General features: G+C 40.3%; 1 protein-coding gene across 5 annotated transcripts in view; it reads right to left on the bottom strand.

Annotated features, from left to right (window-relative positions):
* anks1b (ankyrin repeat and sterile alpha motif domain containing 1B) overlaps positions 1-21,305 on the bottom strand; it is a 504,499-nt gene that overhangs the window by 281,531 nt on the left and 201,663 nt on the right. For all 5 annotated transcript variants that reach the window (XM_060914283.1, XM_060914286.1, XM_060914284.1 and 2 more), the window contains one exon: positions 19,917-20,033. In XM_060914283.1, the coding sequence (XP_060770266.1) occupies positions 19,917-20,033 (117 nt within the window). The remainder of the gene's footprint in view (positions 1-19,916; positions 20,034-21,305) is intronic.

Here is a 21,305-nt window from a genome sequence, read left to right as displayed (position 1 = left end):
GGTGACAGCATGTCTAAAAGAAGACTGAATGCCCTGTGTTGTGTTGCTTTGGAGCAAATGCTGTTTACAAACTTGACAACCAGAGTCATGACTTGACCAAAGCCCGTCACTTTAGTGCATATCGTATGCTGATGAATGATAAACTGCTAATGCAGAAAAGTTGGAAAATTCAGGATTAAGTGATGGTTGATCATTGTGGGGGCTCCATCAATAATCACCAACACCAACTTTTCCAAGGAGGCTTTTTTTTTCCATGAAATACCCCTCCATCATGTCATACATGTAAACATCCTTTGCTGTTAAGCTGTTCAGTCAAGTTCTTGGGCATCACTGACACTCTTCTGGAAAGTGTTTGCACTCAATTGGACACCTAAGAGATCAGCAATTATATCTTTGCCATTTTTCTCATCTTTGAACAAGGTGGTTGCTACTACTGCCATTATGCCTTTTGCAAACTGCCATCCAAAATGTTTTGTGGCTTTTGACTGCTTCAAGGACTTTGTGAAATATGACTGCTGTTTGCCAAAAGCTCCTCTTAATGTGCTGCCTGGTGAGCTGGCACTGAAAGTCTTGTGGTATGATATGAAATGCATCTCCACGTTGTGTCTCTTAGCCATAGCTACAGCAGCCCCACAAATGAGACATATACTTTTTCCTTTTACATTTGTGAAGAACTCTTCTTCCCACTCCCCCTGGAAATAGTACATATTCTTCTTCTCAGTACATATTCTTCTTCTTTTCTGCTATAATTCACAAATCGTTATCATTCGACTAACCTGCAATTCATCAATCATTATCGTGTTGCAGTTAGGCTAACTACTACCAAATTAATGAGAAGGGGAAGGGGACTTGGTGCAATGCAGTCGACAATGGTGCTTGAAAGTTTGTGAACCCTTTAGAATTTTCTATATTTCGGCATAAATATGACCTAAAACATCATCAGATTTTCACACAAGTCCTAAAAGTAGATAAAGAGAACCCAGTTAAACAAATGAGACAAAAGTATTATACTTGCTCATTTATTTATTGAGGAAAATGATCCAATATTACATATCTGTGAGTGGCAAAAGTATGTGAACCTTTGCTTTCAGTTTCTGGTGTGACCCCCTTGTGCAGCTATAGCTGCAACTAAACGTTTCCGGTAACTGTTGATCAGTCCTGCACACCGGCTTGGAGGAATTTTAGCCCATTCCTCCGTACAGAACAGCTTCAACTCTGGGATGTTGGTGGGTTTCCTCACATGAACTGCTCACTTCAGGTCCTTCCACAACATTTGGATTGGATTAAGGTGAGGACTTTGACTTGGCCATTCCAAAACATTCACTTTATTCTTCTTTAACCATTCTTTGGTAAAACGACTTGTGTGCTTAGGGTTGTTGTCTTGCTGCATGACCCACCTTCTCTTGAGATTCAGTTCATGGACAGATGTCCTGACATTTTCCTTTAGAATTTGATGGTATAATTCAGAATTCATTGTTCCATCAATGATGGCAAGCCATCCTGGCCCAGATGCAGCAAAACAGGCCCTAACCATGACACTACTACCACCACCACCACCACCATGTTTCACAGATGGGATAAGGTTCTTATGCTGGAATGCAGTGTTTTCCTTTCTCCAAACATAACGCTTCTCATTTAAGCCAAAAAGTTCTATTTTGGTCTGTCCACAAAACATTTTTCCAATAGCCTTCTGGCTTGTCCACGTGATCTTTAGCAAACTGCAGGTGAGCAGCGATGTTCTTTTTGGAGAGCAGTGGTTTTCTCCTTGCAACCCTGCCATGCACACCATTGTTGTTCAGTGTTCGCCTGATGGTGGACTCATGAAGATTAATATTAGCCAGTGTGAGAGAGGCCTTCAGTTGCTTAGAAGTTACCCTGGGGTCCTTTGTGACCTCGTTGACTATTACACGCCTTGCTCTTGGAGTGATCTTTGTTGGTCGACCACTCCTGGGGAGGGTAACAATGGTCTGGAATTTCCTCCATTTGTACACAATCTGTCTGACTGTGGATTGGTAGAGTCCAAACTCTTTAGAGATGGTTTTGTAACCTTTTCCAGCCTGATGAGCATCAACAATGCTTTTTCTGAGGTACTCAGAAATCTCCTTTGTTTGTGCCATGATACACTTCCACAAACGTGTTGTGAAGATCAGACTTTGATAGATCCCTGTTCTTTAAATAAAACAGGGTGCCCACTCACACCTGATTGTCATCCCATTGATTGAAAACACCTGACTCTAATTTCACCTTCAAATTAACTGCTAATCCTAGAGGTTCACATACTTTGGCCACTCACAGGTATGTAATATTGGATCATTTTCCTCAATAAATAAATGAGCAAGTATAATATTTTTGTCTCATTTGTTTAACTGGATTCTCTTTATCTACTTTTAGGACTTGTGTGAAAATCTGATGATGTTTTAGGTCATATTTATGTAGAAATATAGAAGATTCTAAAGGGTTCACAAACTTTCAAGCACCACTGTACCGGTATGTGAGCAAAGCAGCCCACAAATGTGACTGAGTTACACCAGTTCTGTCAGGAGGAAGGGGTAAAATATCTTACTAAAAATATTGTGAGAAGATTGTGCAAGGACACAGCAAGAGTTGAATTCAAGTTCAAGCGATTCAAAAGCAAATGATACAAAACACTAACAAACAACGCGTATGTAAACGTTTGACACACTGAAAATCTGATATAGTAAATAAATGCTGAAATAAATCTAACTCTTAGCAATTATTTTGAAATTTACTGTTAGCCTAATTTACTTAACACAGGAAATGTATGGTAACATGAAATGTGTGGCATTGTGAAAAATTGAGTTTGAAAGGCTTTAGCCTAAGTATGTAAACATTTGACCTCAAAGGCATGTATTCGGCACAGTGGTGTAAGTGGTTGGCACGGTCACCTCACAGCAAGAAGTTTCCGGGTTTGAACCCAGTGGCTGGCGAGGGCCTTTCTGTGTAGAGTTTGCATGTTCTCCTCGTGTCTGCGTGGGTTTCCTCCGGGTGCTCCGGTTTCCCCCACAGTCCAAAGACATGCAGTTAGGTTGGGCTGAGGTGCCCTTGAGCAAGGTACTTAACCCCTGACTGCTCCCCGGGTGCTCTAGTATGGCTGCCCACTGCTCTGGGTGTGTGTGCACGCGTGTGTTCACTGCTTCAGATGGGTTAAATGCAGAGGATGAATTTCACTGTGGTTGAAGTGTGCATGTGACAAATAAAGGTTTCTTCTTCTTCAAAACTCACCCGACAGATTACTTTCCCTGATGCTGCTAACCGAACTAGCCAGCTCTGAAGGTACACTCACACCAAGTAATAGACTTTTTACATGGATACTCTATGAAAACTACCAGTAGTGCTAGGATGAATACACATTCTTGCCAGCTGTGAAACGTAGTATTACTGGGCAATGCTTGGCTGCCATGGCAATGCCAGCAACATTGATGTCCATGCCACACTATTCCTGTTAACACACACTAGGCATGTGCCAATAACATTTAAGATAGATAGATAGATAGACAGACAGACAGACAGACAGACAGACAGACAGACAGACAGACAGACAGACAGACAGACAGACAGATAGATAGATAGATAGATAGATAGATAGATAGATAGATAGATAGATAGATAGATAGATAGATAGATAGATAGATGTGTTTGTGCGCATTTACATATTTTAATTATTTATAAATGTATTACTTGAGAAACACATTTAATATCCATTTATGTCCACATAGATAAACATATCTAGTGTATACAGTCCTGTGCAAAAGTCTTAGGCACATGTAAAGAGTTAATCATATCAATCACCACAGTTAATGATTTTCAAAAAAGCCAAGAGAAGAAAATGCTGCTGATGGCTGTCCTGCTATTCTGCAAAAAGCTTCTATGGCTAATGTGAAATGAATGTGTCAGAAGCACTGATTAGTACAAGTCAGCACACTCTCTAGAAACACTTCAAGAAGTCACTTCGGACTGCAGGAACAAACAAATATTTGTTCTACAAACATCATAACATTTTACCACAATTAACGCTATTTAGAAATGAAAATATGATGTTGCGGGATATAAATAGATGCAGTAGGCACACTACTTATTTAAAAACAAACAAACATGCACATTAAATGCATCACAATTAGTTAAGCCCAGGCTTGTAGTACTCGAGTCCGACTCGTGCCCTAATTTTAAAGACTTGTGACTTGACGTAGACTTGAGCACTGATTACTCGGACTTGGACTCGTGCATTAACTGCATTCGAACTCACAAATTGGAGATGAGGACTTGGATTTTTTCATGTGTTGTTACATGCCATAATAATTTGGCATAAGATATTTATATCTACATTCATTTTTATACTAATTTTGTGCAAGAGAATGCACATTCACCTGGTCATACATCATGTTCAGGAACAAACTAACATTAATGGTGCTAAAATGCCTGGAGAGAACGTCCCTAGGATTGTCCGCTTTGCTTATACAGACTTCTCGTGCAGTGGGAAAAAAATGCACTGCTATGTGTTCGATATGTAGAAGAACTATTGAGGAGACGACGGGGATGACCTCGAACTTCAATCGTCATTTGGTAAGACTCCACCCAGAAAAGGAAGTGACATACTATGTTCATTGCCCTGTTGATAGCAGGGTTCGCTGAGCGATGAACTAGCTCGTGTTAACCCTCTCTCATGTTATTTGCCCTGCTGATAGTGGGCGTGGCTTGCTGAGCGATGAACTAGCTCGTGTTAACCCTCTCTCATGTTATTTGCCCTGTTGATAGTGGGCGGGGCTTGCTGAGTGATGAACAAGCTTTTTCTCTGCAGCCTATTAACTAAGGTGGGGTTTACATTAGACCGTATCAGCGGATCATCAGATTAACGTTTTTAAAACGATTAGTGTGCACACAGCAACGCCAGTACACGATTAGCGTGCACACAGCAACGCCAATACACGATTCGCGTGCACACAGCAACGCCAATACACGGATACGCTCGGCTCCGCAGGCATCCTGCGCTCCAAATCACTCCGCCCTGAACAGCGAGTGCCCTCTGGAGGGTGCGCACTCCGGCCCTGCGCAGCTCACAGAGCGCGCGAGTGAAGCGCACAAGCAGTAATTCGGGACTGAGCCGCTGTGTGTGTGCTCTCAGTGCATATCGGGCATGCGCGTCACTTACCACTTGCAAGTGGAAGGATGGCAAGCCTAAAGACAATCATAACTACACAATGGGCAGTATTTGCATCAGTATTTGCAGTATTTTCATACTTTTATACTCTTTAATGAAAGGTGATACAAGGCGGAAGTCCGCGCCGTTTTTCAGCAGTCGCGTCACATGACCAACGCCAGCGAATCAGGAAGGTGGATGTCACAGTGACGTTGTCCAATGACGACGCCAGCTAGAGCTCAGCACAGCGTATCCGCGTATTCTCAATGTTTACACAGCACCGGAGCAGACACGATCTGGATTGAATACGTGGACCCTGGCGGATTCCCGTTTCCCGGCGTTTCCAGGCGTTTTAATGTAAACGGACAGTGCATCCGCGAAGAAAACGAGACAGATACGGTCTAATGTAAACTTGGCCTAAAATGGGGCCGTTGAGCAGTAACATTAGTCCAACACAGTAGCAGAGACGCTTTCAGATAAAGGCAGCAACAGTCACCGTCACATGGTGTGGTTGGAGTCTTGTTCTCGGACTTGACTCAGACTCAGCTCAGATCAATAGTGGACTTGACTCGAATTGTTCTTTAATGATTTGGACTTGACTCAGACTTGAACACTGGGGACTCGAAACTGGACTCGGACTCGAGATTTAGTGACTCGACTACAACACTGGTTAAGCCCTTTAAACCATGAAGGACCCACTGCTGTCTTCAGACTTACATGTCTTGTCGTTCCATACATTTCCTTTTCATTTCACTGTAGTCACTGAATATTTCGTCATCATTACCGAATCGTATGCTTTTAAAATGAATAACTGAATTTTTTCTGGATGGATAGAGTATGTGAGCTGTTATACCCAATACCAGTCAAAAGTTTGGACACCCCTACTCATTCATAGGGTTTTCTGTATTTTGACTGTTTTCTATATTGTAGAACAATACTGAAGACATCAAAACTATGAAATAACATATGGAACATGTATGGAATTATGCAGTAAACAAGAAAATGTTTAAAAAAGAAACAAAAAACAAAACGTGTTTCATATTTTAGATTCTTCAAAGTAGCCAGTGTTTACCTTGACGCTTTGCACACTATTGGCAGTATCTTAACCAGCTTCATGAGGTTAACCAGCTTTTCAGTTAACAGGTATGCCTCGTCAAAAGTTAATTAGTGCAATTTCTTGCCTTATTAATGCGTTTGAGATCAAACAGTAAACAGTAAATGATAAAAATACAATAAATAGCCCTATTTGACAACTATAGTAGTTTATATTATGTCAAGAACCGCTCAACTAAGGAAAGAGAAGCGACATCCATCGTTACTTTAAGATATGAAGTGTCTCAATGTGACAGCACACTTATGAGGTATTTTAGTCTATTTCAATATATTACACACCTTATGCAACATGGGATCATGTAATTTATTGAGCTATTTGGCATGAGTCACTTTTTTCAGTCAGGGTTTATAAAATTGAGGTCGTCGTATTGATGAAGCCATTTTAAAGCATGGATATTTATCTGATTCAGGCATCGCTGCATTTTAATCATTTACATGCTGAATATTTTATGTTCCCTCCACAATGCTTCACAGTTAGGATAGGGCTTTGGTATCGGATTACTGATATACAGTGGATATACAAAATCTACACACCCCGTTAAAATGATAGGTTTTTCTGATGTAAAAAAATGAGACCACAATAAATAATTTCAAAACTTTTCCCACCTTTAATGTGATCTATAACCTGTACAATTCAATTGAAAAACAAACAAATCTGTTAGGGGGAAAAACATTAAAAAAAACCAAAACGTACAATAAGCTGGTTGCATAAGTGTCCACACCCTTAAACTAATACTTTGTTGAAGCACCTTTTGATTTAATTACAGTATTCAGTCTTTTGGGGTTCACACCTACCATCAGTTAAAATGACTCTGATTAACCCCAAATAAAGTTCAGCTGTCCTAGCAGGATTTTCCTGACATTTACTCAGTTTCATCCTCCAGCAAAAGCCAGGGTTCACAGAGAGCTTACAAAGCATCAAAGGGATCTCATTGTTGAAAGGTATCAGTCAGGAGAAGGGTACAAAAACATTTCCATGGCATTAAATATACCATGGAGCACAGTGAAGACAGTCATCAAGAAGTGGAGAAAATATGGGACAACAGTGACATTACCGAGAACTGGACGTCCCTCCAAAATTGCTGAAAAGACAAGACGAGAACTGGTCAGGGAGGCTGCCGAGAGGCCGACAGCAACACTGAAGGAGCTGCAGGGATTTCTGGCAAGTACTGGTTGTGTACTACATGTGACAATCTCCCTTATTCTCCATACAGTATGTCTGGACTATGGGGTTGGGTTGCAAGACAGAAGCCTTTTCTTACAAAGAAAAACATCCAGGCCCGGCTAAATTTTGCAAAAAGATACATCAACTCTCCCAAAAGCATTTGAGGAAAATGTGTTATGGTCTGATGAAACCAAGGTTGAACTTTTTTGCCACAATTCAAAAAGGTATGTTTGACACAAAAACAACACTGCGCATCACCAAAAGAACACCATACCCACGGTGAAGCATGGTGGCGGCAGCATCATGTTTTGGGGTTGTTTTTCTTCAGCTGGAACAGGGGCTTTAGTCAAGGTGGAGGGAATTATGAGCAGTTCTAAATACCAGTCAATTTTGGCCCAAAACCTTCAGGTGTCTGCTAGAAAGCTGAAGATGAAGAGGAATTTCATCTTTCAGCATGACAATGACTCCAAAAAAAGTTTTGGAACGGCCCAGCCAGAGCCCAGACCTAAATCCAACTGAAAATCAGTGGGGTGACCTGAAGAGGGCTGCGCACAAGCGATGCCCTCGCAATCTGACAGATCTGGAGCACTTTTGCAAGGAAGAGTGGGCAAATATTGCCAAGTCTAGATGTGGCAGGCTAATAGACTCCGACCCAAAAAGACTGAATGCTGTAATTAAATCAAAAGGTGCTTCAACAAAGTATTAGTTTAAGGGTGTGCACACTTATGCAACCAGCTTATTGTATGGTTTTTTTTTATGTATTCCCCTCTAACAGATTTGTTTGTTTTTCAATTGAATTGTACAGGTTATAGGTCACATTAAAGGTGGGAAAAGTTTTGAAATTATTTATTGTGGTCTTAGGTTTTTCTGATGTAAAAAAAATATATCATTTTAACGGGGTGTGTACACTTTTTATATCCACTGTATAGTGTTTTTTTTTCAGAAAGTTCATCTTTTGTGCCAATTTTCCACAAGAGTGCTGGAAAACATCCAGATGATCCTTAACATGTTTGAGATGGACAACAAAAAGCAAAGATTCCCTTGAGGTAGTCCACCATTACTGCTCACCTGTTTACTATTTTTTAATGATAAATTCATGAGGACAGACAGTGCCAAGGACAAGAGATGTTTGCAAATCCTGTACTGGTGCCCAGAGAGTCTTAGCAAGTTTTGGGGTTCAGTATCCTGCACTCGAACTGAATGAAAAAAAAAAAAAAAAAAAAAAAAAAAAAAATATATATATATATATATATATATATATATATATCTCTTAGCAAGTGGAAATATCTTAAATATAGTCAAAATTGATCTAGTATTGCCTATAATAAGATTATACTCAACCAAAGATAAGATTATTAAAACTATTAAACCTTTTGAGCCATTTTTAAAAACTAATTTCAAGTTTAAAATAGTCTATCTATTGGCTGATAATTTTGCTAATTTTTAGTCTTTATTTCTAGAAAGAAGTGAAATTACCTGCGAATAGAATAAGTACATTTTAAAAAATATCTAGAAATAGAAACATGTTTAATAAGCTTATTTGGTGTATTGTAATATTATAACAGAAAATGCTAGATGAATAAGATTATTACCTCCACCATTGGCAGCATGGTGGTGTAGTGGTTTGCACTGTCACCTCACAGCAAGAAGGTCCTGGCTTCAAGCCCAGTGGCTGATGAAGGCCTTTCTGTGCGAAGTTTGCATGTTCTCCCCGTGTCTGCATGGGTTTCCTCCAGGTGCTCCAGATTCCCCCACAGTCCAAAGACATGCAGGTTAGGCTAATTGGTGGCTCTAAATTGACCGTAGGTGTGAATGTGAGTGTGAATGGTTGTTTGTCTCTATGTGTCAGCCCTGAGATGACCTGGCGACTTGTCCAGGGTGTACCCCGCCTTTCGCCCGTAGTCAGCTGGGATAGGCTCCAGCTTGCCTGCAACCCTACGCAAGATAAGCGGCTACAGGTAATGGATGGATGGATGGATGGATGGATGGATGGACCTCCACCAAGGAGGTTATGTTTTAGCTGCAGTTTGTCTGTCTGTAAACAGGTTTGTGCAAAACCTACTGACCTGATTTCCATGAACCTTGGTGGAAGGCTGTAGCATGGGCCAAGGAAGGACCCTTGCAATTCTGGAGCAAATCTGAGTCATGGGACAGATCCACAAATTTAGTTTCACTTTTGCTCACGTTGTGAGACAGGCGTTTGCCAAACAGCCTCCAATCCAGGACAGGGCAGTAAAGTTTAGTCGTGACAAAACATAGCCAGTGTAGAAATATGATGACTCCATATCACGATCCACGTTAAGGGGGATCAGTAATCCTCTGGGATACACATATGAATGAATGAATGAATGAATGAATGAACCCTTTATTATCACTGTACCAGTGAAATTGACCATCAACCTGTCCTTACATACATACACATAATTAAGGGGCACATAATCCAAATAGTTTTGGAAATATATACAATGTTATAAAAGGGTTACAGTTGCAGATTTGCAGACCATATTAGAGTTGACTGTTGTCCTTGGCACAGGTCTGCACTTCTATGATTCAATTGCTTTTCACAGTGAAAATATAAATAGCAAGTTAAGGTTCCTGTTCCTTTGTCTTTTATCATACGTCACATATTATTTGCATCAATTTTTGCTGAACCCATGATTTCAACATGTGGAACTGTAAATGTTGTGCATATGAGTTGTGTTTATTCATTATCATGATTTAAATGTAAATTTATGATCTAGATAATTCACTTAGCCACCTTTTTTCTCAGAACTGCGTGCCCATAATTGCCAATATTTCACAACTATGTAAAGAGGGAAAGATGGAGAGAGAGAGAGAATGGGCAGTGAAAAGGTGCTCCCCTCTCCTCTCTGTTTTTCTCTCTCGTCTTGTGCAGTGCTGTGACGCACCTTTTTGGATGGATTTGTCAATGCGAAGTAGGCGGATATCCCACGCCTAGCACTTTATGAATTTCTGTCTCCTAGCAACCATAAGAACCCTTGTGCGTGTGTGTGTGTGTGTGTGTGAAAATAGGAGAAAAGGACTGACGAATTATGCATGTCTGGTGGTGCAGAAATATTCCTCTTAACAGGAGGAATCCCATCCAAAACTCCACAACTCCCAGCCTCCTTCACTGTTGCCATGGCAGCAGAGGGATATATACACACATGGCGCATGTGGGTGGGCCAGCATGTGACTTGATTACACTTCCTGCAGCATAATTACATTTCCTGTGTGAGGGAGGAAATCCCTCCTCCACATAATGCATGTGGGGTCTTCTCTTACATATTACATTCAAGTCATAGAATGAAAACACACACACACACACACACACACACAAAATCTATATCCATCTCTCTGTCTCTCTCTCATATATATGTATATATGAGTGATTCCACGCTTATGGGTACTGAAATGGGGACATGAACTTATTTTTAAAAATTCACCTAAAACCATTTCTTTTTTTTACCATCAGGTCACAAAACATGTAATCTTTAATGAATGATATGTTAAAAGATAACTTTAATTTTCTGAGATGTAATAAAAACATATTTATATGCCAAAGTCAGAACGTAACAGAAGTGTTGTGGACATATATATTCTCAATTTTAACAATGTAGAATTACTTTTTGAAACATAGGAAGGTGATGTTTTAGCAAATATAATTAATAAACATGTGTAGTAGAATAAACATACACATTCTTTCAATAAGATTAACATGGTATAGAGCTAGATTGTAATTAATTTGTAACAGACGCGAGATGGACAATCGTAACAGAAGTAATGTAACAGACATCATTTTGGAACTCATAGGCTTGACTTTGGCATATAAATGTTTTTATTACATCTCAGAAAATTAAAGTTTTCTTTTAACATATCATTCATTAAAGATTACATGTTTTGTGACCTGATGGTAAAAAAAGAAATGGTTTTAGGTGAATAAGTTCATGTCCCCATTTCAGTACCCATAAGCGTGGAATCACTCATATATATATATATATATATATATATATATATATATATATATATATATATAAGAAGTGCAGTAGGGTCTTCACAGCTTACTTCCATCATGTTTCCATAGCAACACACTCACATAAAAAGAGACACGGGAACAGGCGCTAAAACACACACAAACAGCGCCACCATTCTACTCAGTGTTTCACTACATGCACATTAATGCATTAAATAAGTAAAGCAAGATCCCAGTCCACTTTTATTAACCCTGTCCTCCTTTCCTTGGCAATACGCTTAATATACTTTGTGTGCGTGTGTGTGTGTGTGTGTGTGTGTGTGTGTGTGTACTTGCATGCACCCACTGTAAAATGAGTTGACCCGCAGTTACACATGCACACGACCTTCTTCTAACTAAATCTGTAGCTGAAATGCCAAATAATCCGCCTTATAAATGAAATGCTCTGCTGCATGCAGTCTGAAGTCACCCACATCCCAAACCTGCACTGTGCAAACGACCTCAGTTCATCCTCTCAGCCCTCATTACGCTTCATTTTCCACGGTTCTGAAGGAAACTGTCCAAGTCGGCTTTCAGTTTTCAAGAGACACAGACTGCAGCAGACTAAAGCCCAGACTGCACATGCACATTAACTCTTCTATGCAGGTCAAAAATGTATTTATTTTTTTAATATGATTAAACATTCAAGTTAAAATGATTAACTTTAGAGTATTTTTAAATGATGTAAATATGATGCAAAAAAAAAACCCTCAGAAAAGCCAGCAGGAAATTGGCCAACTTTGTCAAGGGCTTTTTTCCCCTTATGTATAGTTATACAGTCAAGTCGGAAAGTCTGCACACCCCTTTCACCTTCTCCATGTTTGATTACATTACAGATTTATTCTACAATAGATTGAGTTTATTTTTTGCCACAAAATTCTACACAAAATAGCCCATAATGACAAAGTGAAAGCAGGTTTTTAGAAAATATGCAATTTTATTTTACTGACAAAAATAGGTTATTTAGGGGTTACATATCTGTACACGGCGGCATGGTGGTGTAGTGGTTAGCGCTGTCACCTCACAGCAAGAAGGTCCTGAGTTTGAGCCCAGCAGCCGACGAGGGCCTTTCTGTGCGGAGTTTGCATGTTCTCCCCGTGTCCACGTGAGTTTCCTCCAGGTGCTCCGGTTTCCCCTACAGTCCAAAGATATGCAGGTGCTAATTGGTGGCTCTAAATTGACCATAGGTGTGAATGTGAGTGTGAATGGTTGTTTGTGTATATGTCAGCCCTGCAATGACCTGGTGACTTGTCCAGGGTGTACCCCGCCTCTTGCCCATAGTAGGCTGGGATAGGCTCCAGCTTGCCTGCGACCCTGTAGGACAGGATAAGCGGCTACAGATGATGGATGGATGGATGGATGGATGGATGGATCCGTACACACCCTGAGCCTAATACTTGGTTGATGCACCTTTGGCAGCAATTACAGCTTCAAGCCATCTTGGGAAAGAAGCTACAAGCTTGGCACACTTGTTTCTGGACATTTTTGCCCATTTCTCTTAGCATATCCTTGCAAGCTCCATCAGGTTGGATGGGGAGCATCAGTACACAACCATTTTCAGCTCCTTCCACAGATATTCAATTGGATTCAGGTCTAGGCTCTGGCTGAGCCACTCAATGACATTCACAGACTTTCTCCAAAGCCACTCCTTTGTTCTCTTGGCTGTGTGCTTTGGGTCATTGTCATGTTGGAAGGTAAACCTTCGCCCCAGTCTGAGGTCCAGAGCACTCTGGAGCAGCTTTTCTTCAAGGATCTCAGTGTACTTGGCTGCATTCATCTTTCCCTCTATCAGAACTAGTTGCCCCATTCCCACTGCTGAAAAACATCCCCACATCATGATGCTGCCACCGCCATGCTTCACTGTAGGGATAGGATTAGCCAGGTGATGAGCGGTGCCTGGTTTCCTCCAGAAGTGACGCTTGGTATTCAGGATAAAAAGTTCAATTTTGGTTTCATCAGACCAGAGAATCTTGTTTCTCATGGTTTGAGAGTTTGGGAGTCTCTAGGTGCTTTTTGGCAAACTCCAAGCAGGCTGTCATGTGCCTTTTACTAAGGAGTGGCTTCCGTCTGGCCACTCTACCATAAAGGCCTGATTTGTGGAGTGCTGTCTGGATGGTTGATCTTCTGAAAGGTTCACCTATCTCCACAAGGATACGCTGGAGCTCTGTCCGAGTGACCCTCGGGTTCCTGCTCACCTCTCTGGCCAAGGCCCATCTTCCCCGATCACTCAGTTTGGCCAGGCGGCCAGGTCTAGGAAGATTCTTGGTGGTTCCAAACTTCTTCCATTTATGAATGATGGTGGCCACTGTGCTCTTTGGGACCTGTAAAGCTGCAGCAATTTTTCTGTACCCTTCTCCAGATCTGTGCCTTGACACAATCCTGTTTCTGAGGTCTGCAGATAATCCCTTTGACCCCATGGCTTGGAGTTTGCTCTGACATGCACTGTCAACTGTGGGACCTTTATATAGGCAGGTGTTGGCAATCCCCAATCATGTCCAATCAATTGAATTTACCACAGGTGGACTCCAGTTAAGTTGTAGAAACATCTCAAGCAGTATCAGTGGAAACAAAATGCACCTCAGCTCACTTTTGTGGGTCATGTCAAAGGATGTGCACACTTGTGTACATATGATATTTTACATTTTGATTTTTAATAAATTAGCACAACTGTCTAAAAACCTGCTTTCACTTTGTCATTATGGGCTATTCTGTATAGAATTTTGTGACAAAAAATAAACTAAATCTGTTGTAGAATAAGTCTGTAACGTAATAAAATGTGGAGAAGGTGTAAGGGGTGTGCAGACTTTCCGGCTTGACTGTATATCTACTTTTTGTATGTGATTTAATAATAAATGAATTTATCATGGAATAGCACAGTGCTTATTCTGGTTTTACTGTGTTTCTTCTTGTTAATTTTTTTTGAAGCACAGTGATTTTTCTTAGTAAGAAATAAAAAAGAACTGACTATTGCACTTTTAAACAGACTGATAAGCTTTCCTTCTCTTTCAAACCTTCTGCCACTATTGCAAGTGTTTTCATGAGATAATTTAAACAGACTTCATGTTAAAACTAGAATGAATTTCCTGGTTTCACAGTTATACTTTGTGACTCTATAGGACACTGTTATAGAAGCGAGTTATTTATAATCCCGCTATCTGTTATCACCCAAATGAGGATGGGTTCCCTTTTGAGTCTGGTTCCTCTCGAGGTTTCTTCCTCATGTTGTCTGAGGGAGTTTTTTCTCGCCATCGTCTCCACAGGCTTGGATAAAATTAGCTCATGTTTCAAGTCTTTAAATTTGTCGAGCTGCTTTGCAACAATGTCCATTGTTAAAAGCGCTATATAAAAATAAACTTGACTTGAAACTTGAAGTCTCAAAACGAAAATTCTGCCCTTACATTGCTATACAAAAGTATTTACTAATCTTGAAAGTCCATAAGACCTTGCGATAACCTGGCGACTTGTCCAGGGTGTACCCCGCCTTTCGCCCGTAGTCAGCTGGGATAGGCTCCAGCTTACCTGCGACCCTGTAGAACAGGATAAAGCGGCTAGAGATAATGAGATGAGAAAGTCCATAAGACTGGTATGCAAAACAGGCTTTTCTGGAGGTTTGAGTATTTCAGAAACTGCTGATCTCCTGGACACACAACAGTCTCTAGAGTTTACACAGAATGGTAGGTAAAACAAAAAACATCGCATGAGCAACAGTTCTGTGTGTGGAAATGCCTTGTTGAAAAGAGAGGTCAGAGGAAAATAGCCTGGGGTGGGTTTCCTGATAACGTTGCCCTTTAGAGGTAAAGAGCGAGTTGAGAGACTCTCTTAAGCAACGGACGCCGTCTCTGTACGTGGTTTTCCTCAACTCACTCGTAAGAAGGAGTCTAAAGAGCAACAAGACGAAGAGCGTCTTTGCAGTGCGCATCCCTGATATAGGCAGTAGTAGTTGCTAAAGGCAATCGTACTGTCGCTGCTGAAGGCATTAGTAGTTGCTAAATCCAGTCGGTAAGGTCACATGGCGTTCGTTTTTAACCAAAATCTAATGAAATATTTTTTAAAAAGTGTTTAAAATACGATAATATACAGTATCCTCTGGAAGCGTTACATATATAATGTAGCAATTAATTAATAAAACTATTTAACGTTTTTGGCTATTTTTTTTTATTCCAAGCGAGTTTTTAATTAAATGAACAAACGTTCACATGAAAGAACTATAAAATAATAATCTCATCTCATTATCTCTAGCCGCTTTATCCTGTTCTACAGGGTCGCAGGCAAGCTGGAGCTAAAATAATAATAATAAGCTAAATAATAAGGTAAATGTGTTCCCCGTGATTGCTCATTTCACTGTTACCCCCCCTGATCATGCAGTCAGGATTATTTCAACTGTTATCCACAATGCAGAGTGAGCATAAGTGTGCATGTGCAGAGAGGGAGAGATCAAAACCTCTCTCTCTCTCTCTCTCTCTCTCTCTCTCACATGCACACACACACACACACACACACAATGTTAGAGGTGCAGAAATGCGTCTCATTTATGACGCTAAATTAGTTAATCACTCGCCTAATGGAGTTAAATTTGATTAAAATGTGGTGATATCAGCGTGACATTCGGATATCCATACATAATTCCATAACATATTGAAATATATTCATAGTGTTTTGCGTACATTTATTTAATAATTAACTCGCTGTACTTACAACATACAAGAAAAATCATTTAATACCATTAGCAGATTCAACAGCAGTTTCCCCCGTTGACTGTGAGAGTCCCTCGGAGGCACAGCGCATACTGTGTATTCGGCTGTGAGCGAGTCGCTCTTTGTTTTGAACGAGTGCTCCGGGTCTCTCGTAAATTCCGAGCAAACTAAAGGACTACTTGGGCTACGATGTTGTTCAGGAAAACCACGTTAGCTTGACGATGGATCTTTAGAGGCAATTTAAGACTCTCTTGGCCTTGAGAGGCTTTCGGGAAACCCACCCCAGATTGGTTTGAGCTGGCAGGAAGGATATATTGTACTAACTCTTATAACCACTTGTTACAGCTGTAATGAGCAGAAAAGCACATCACCATGCACAACACATCAATCCTTGACGTGGATTTGCTACAACAGCAGGAGGACACACTGGGGTCATCTCCTGTCAGCCAAAAACAAGCATCTGAGGCTATCGTGGGCACAGACTCACCTAAACTGAACAGTATATTATCACTGCACATGCAAATGATGCACTTCTTAGTAAACCAGAGCCGAGGGGTGATGTGTATCGTCAAGTATGCTACAATACTTTTAAAGCACAATAGCACTGAATTTAACAAACATACGAGCCACAAATTAGAACACTGGATTCATACATCATTCATGCTTTCATTAAGCGAAGATGATTCCCCTTAACAAATAACGCCGCTAACCAAAACAGTAGTAAGTTTTTATTGCAGCTGGAGGATTATATGTCATGAATTATCATCTTCTTTAAAAAAGGTATAAGGAACAGAGCTTTATGAGGTATAGGGAGGAGGAATTACAATAACATGCTATTGATAATATAAGTGTATATATGTGGGTATGAGTACATTTGGATATATTATATAAAAAGTGAGTATTTGTGTGTATATATATATATATATATATATATATATATATATATATATATATATACATACATACATACATACAGTGGTGCTTGAAAGTTTGTGAACCCCTTAGAATTCTCTATATTTCTTCATAAATATGACCTAAAAGATCATCAGATTTTCACACAAGTCCTAAAAGTAGATAAAGAGAACCCAGTTAAACAAATGAGACAAAAATATTATATTTGGTCATTTATTTATTGAGGAAAATGATCCAATATTACATATCTGTCAGTGGCAAAAGTATGTGAACCTCTAGGATTCGCAGTTAATTTGAAGGTGAAATTAGAGTCAGGTGTTTTCAATCAATGGGATGACAATCAGGTGTGAGTGGGCACCCTGTTTTATTTAAAGAACAGGGATCTATCAAAGTCTGATCTTCACAACACATGTTTGTGGAAGTGTATCATGGCACGAACAAAGGAGATTTCTGAGGACCTCAGAAAAAGCATTGTTGATGCTCATCAGGCTGGAAAAGGTTACAAAACCATCTCGAAAGAGTTTGGACTCCACCAATCCACAGTCAGACAGATTGTGTACAAATGGAGGAAATTCAAGACCATTGTTACCCTCCCCAGGAGTGGTCGACCAACAAAGATCACTCCAAGAGCAAGGCGTGTAATAGTCGGCGAGGTCACAAAGGACCCCAGGGTAACTTCTAAGCAACTGAAGGCCTCTCTCACACTGGCTAATATTAATCTTCATGAGTCCACCATCAGGAGAACACTGAACAACAATGGTGTGCATGGCAGGGTTGCAAGGAGAAAGCCACTGCTCTCCAAAAAGAACATTGCTGCTCGTCTGCAGTTTGCTAAAGATCACGTGGACAAGCCAGAAGGCTGTTGGAAAAATGTTTTGTGGACAGATGAGACCAAAATAGAACTTTTTGGTTTAAATGAGAAGCGTTATGTTTGGAGAAAGGAAAACACTGCATTCCAGCATAAGAACCTTATCCCATCTGTGAAACATGGTGGTGGTAGTATCATGGTTTGGGCCTGTTTTGCTGCATCTGGGCCAGGACGGCTTGCCATCATTGATGGAACAATGAATTCTGAATTATACCAGCGAATTCTAAGTGAAAATGTCAGGACATCTGTCCATGAACTGAATCTCAAGAGAAGGTGGGTCATGCAGCAAGACAACGACCCTATGCACACAAGCCATTCTACCAAAGAATGGTTAAAGAAGAATAAAGTTAATGTTTTGGAATGGCCAAGTCAAAGTCCTGACCTTAATCCAATCCAAATGTTGTGGAAGGACCTGAAGTGAGCAGTTCATGTGAGGAAACCCACCAACATCCCAGAGTTGAAGCTGTTCTGTACGGAGGAATGGGCTAAAATTCCTCCAAGCCGGTGTGCAGGACTGATCAACAGTTACCGGAAACATTTAGTTGCAATTATTGCTGCACAAGGGGGTCACACCAGATACTGAAAGCAAAGGCTCACATACTTTTGCCACTCACAGATGTGTAATATTGGATCATTTTCCTCAATAAACAAATGACCAAGTATAATATTTTTATCTCATTTGTTTAACTGGGTTCTCTTTATCTACTTTTAGGATTTATGTGAAAATCTGATGATGTTTTAGGTCATATTTATGCAGAAATATAGACAATTCTAAAGGGTTCACAAACTTTCAAGCACCACTATATATATATATATATATATATATATATATATATATATATATATATATATACACACACTACCGTTCAAAAGTTTGGGGTCACCCAGACAATTTTGTGTTTTCCATGAAAAGTCACACTTTTATTTCCCACCATAAGTTGTAAAATGAATAGAAAATATAGTCGAGACATTTTTCTGGCCATTTTGAGCATTTAATCGACCCCACAAATGTGATGCTCCAGAAACTCAATCTGCTCAAAGGAAGGTCAGTTTTATAGCTTCTCTAAAGAGCTCAACTGTTTTCAGCTGTGCTAACATGATTGTACAAGGGTTTTCTAATCATCCATTAGCCTTCTGAGGCAATGAGCAAACACATTGTACCATTAGAACACTGGAGTGAGAGTTGCTGGAAATGGGCCTCGATACACCTATGGAGATATTGCACCAAAAACCACACATTTGCAGCTGGAATAGTCATTTACCACATTAGCAATGTATAGAGTGGATTTCTGATTAGTTTAAAGTGATCTTCATTGAAAAGAACAGTGCTTTTCTTTCAAAAATAAGGACATTTCAAAGTGACCCCAAACTTTTCAACAGTAGTGTATATGTGTGTTATGCATAATTGTATATAATATATAAGCATAATATGCATAATTATGATATGGGTGTCTGTGTACGTATGGATGTGTATAGTTATAGGTATGTGTATATGTATGTACTGTATATATGTATTGTACGTGTGTATATATGCATAGCATAAGTATTTGTATATATATGATTTGATTTGGGCGATATTATACCATGTTGGTATGTCTTGGTATGTTTTTTTGTTGTTGTTGTTGATTTTGCTTTCTTTTGTATATATAGTTTATTATGGTGGAAAGTGACGTTTGATTAACGGTGGTATAGAGGGTTAGGATTTGATAAGTTATTTACTTCTTCCTAATCCTTTCCGAACATTATTATGTTATTGCCTTGTGGCTACGCTATTCTGTTTATGACGATGTTTTGATGATTGCATTTTTTATTTTTTGTTTGTTTTTATATCTTCTCTACTGTTCGGAATCAATCAATCAATCAATCAATCAATCAATCAATCAATCAATATTACAAAGATGCCATGGTTTAACAAAAACGACGATCCCCAATCTGTGTAGGTATGTGCTTGTTTGGGCTGGCAAAACCAATGGTCATCCTAGTGTGTGTGTGTGTACCTGTGAAAATCCCAGGTTTCTGCAGCCGTTGCAGGGTGTAAGTGCCTCCCACAGGCCTGAAGGGCCACAAGCTTTCTCTTCTTCCTCCATTGCTGTGGGCAACGGAGGAGTAGGCCACTACATAAAGAGAAATAACACGCAGTTAATTAACACACACACACACACACAGAGCTAAAGGTTTGATTCAACCCTACAGCCACCTCAAGACAAATTCGTCTCGACCGCTGTGATTACAAGCGATCCAGTTTGTATATATGTACAGTAATTATGAGACACAAATGTAAGACAGTTCACACATTGTGTGTGTGTAATAAATATTTGATCACATAACCAGCTGTGACTTCCTTGAGCTACAATGATGAATGGCTCTCAGCCTTGCCAGTCAGCATACTTTGCACATGAGCAAAAATCCCAACACATAGAATCACAGCATCCAAATGCATCTTAGTGATCAGTCTGTACATCAGTCAGAGCTTGATGTGGATCAAATCCCAGCGCAGGAGATGCACTGATTTTGTTCTGTAAACGTGCCTCCTGCTATTATATAAATTCACAAAACACATTTACATTCACACTTTGGTCAATTCCGCTCTCTCCTGGCCACATGGGGATACTGCAAGTGAAATGAGACTTACACTACTGAAAATAGTGTGGCGAGAAATCAGTGCACTGCTCTGATGGTCATATATCAAGCAAAACAAAAATCAATAATATTAGAGACATTTACAGCTTTTCAATTTCAGCCATACATGATGAAACAGAGAAAATAAACACACTAAAACGTTTTGATTTGGAAACACAGCTATACACATGGTTCGTACATCAATAGCCGTTTTAAGCATCTAGGCCAGGGGTGTCAAACGCTTTCACTGAGAGCCACATCACTAAATTTCATCGAGGGCCAAATAATCACTGAACATCCATTTAAAAAGGGTAACCATGAAATCTGCATGGCAAAATGATTAGTTTATTCAAGAAGTTTGGAACGGTGTAGTGGTTAGCGCTGTCACCTCACACCAAGAAGGTCCTGGGTTTGAGCCCAGCGGCCGGCGAGGGCCTTTCTGTGTGGAGTTTGCATGTTCTCCCCATGGGTTTCCTCCGGGCGCTCCGGTTTCCCCCACAGTCCAAAGACATGCAGGTTAGGTTAACTGGTGGCTCTAAATTGACCGTAGGTGTGAATGTGAGTGTGAATGGTTGTCTGTCTCTATGTGTCAGCCCTGCGATGATCTGGTGGCTTGTCCAGGGTGTACCCCGCCTTTCGCCCGTAGTCAGCTGGGATTAGGGTTGACACCATTCAGAAATGAAAATAAGGGACGCCCACCACGGCTCCTTGGGGCCATGACCACCACGGGCACGACTCCCATGGGGTGGGGTGCCCGCAGCAGTGGT

This window comes from Neoarius graeffei, chromosome 2 (assembly GCF_027579695.1).
Source record: "Neoarius graeffei isolate fNeoGra1 chromosome 2, fNeoGra1.pri, whole genome shotgun sequence".
Lineage (NCBI taxonomy): Eukaryota > Metazoa > Chordata > Actinopteri > Siluriformes > Ariidae > Neoarius > Neoarius graeffei.
The sequence above is the reverse complement of the archived record's forward strand: the minus strand, read 5'-3'. Positions and strand labels throughout refer to the sequence as shown.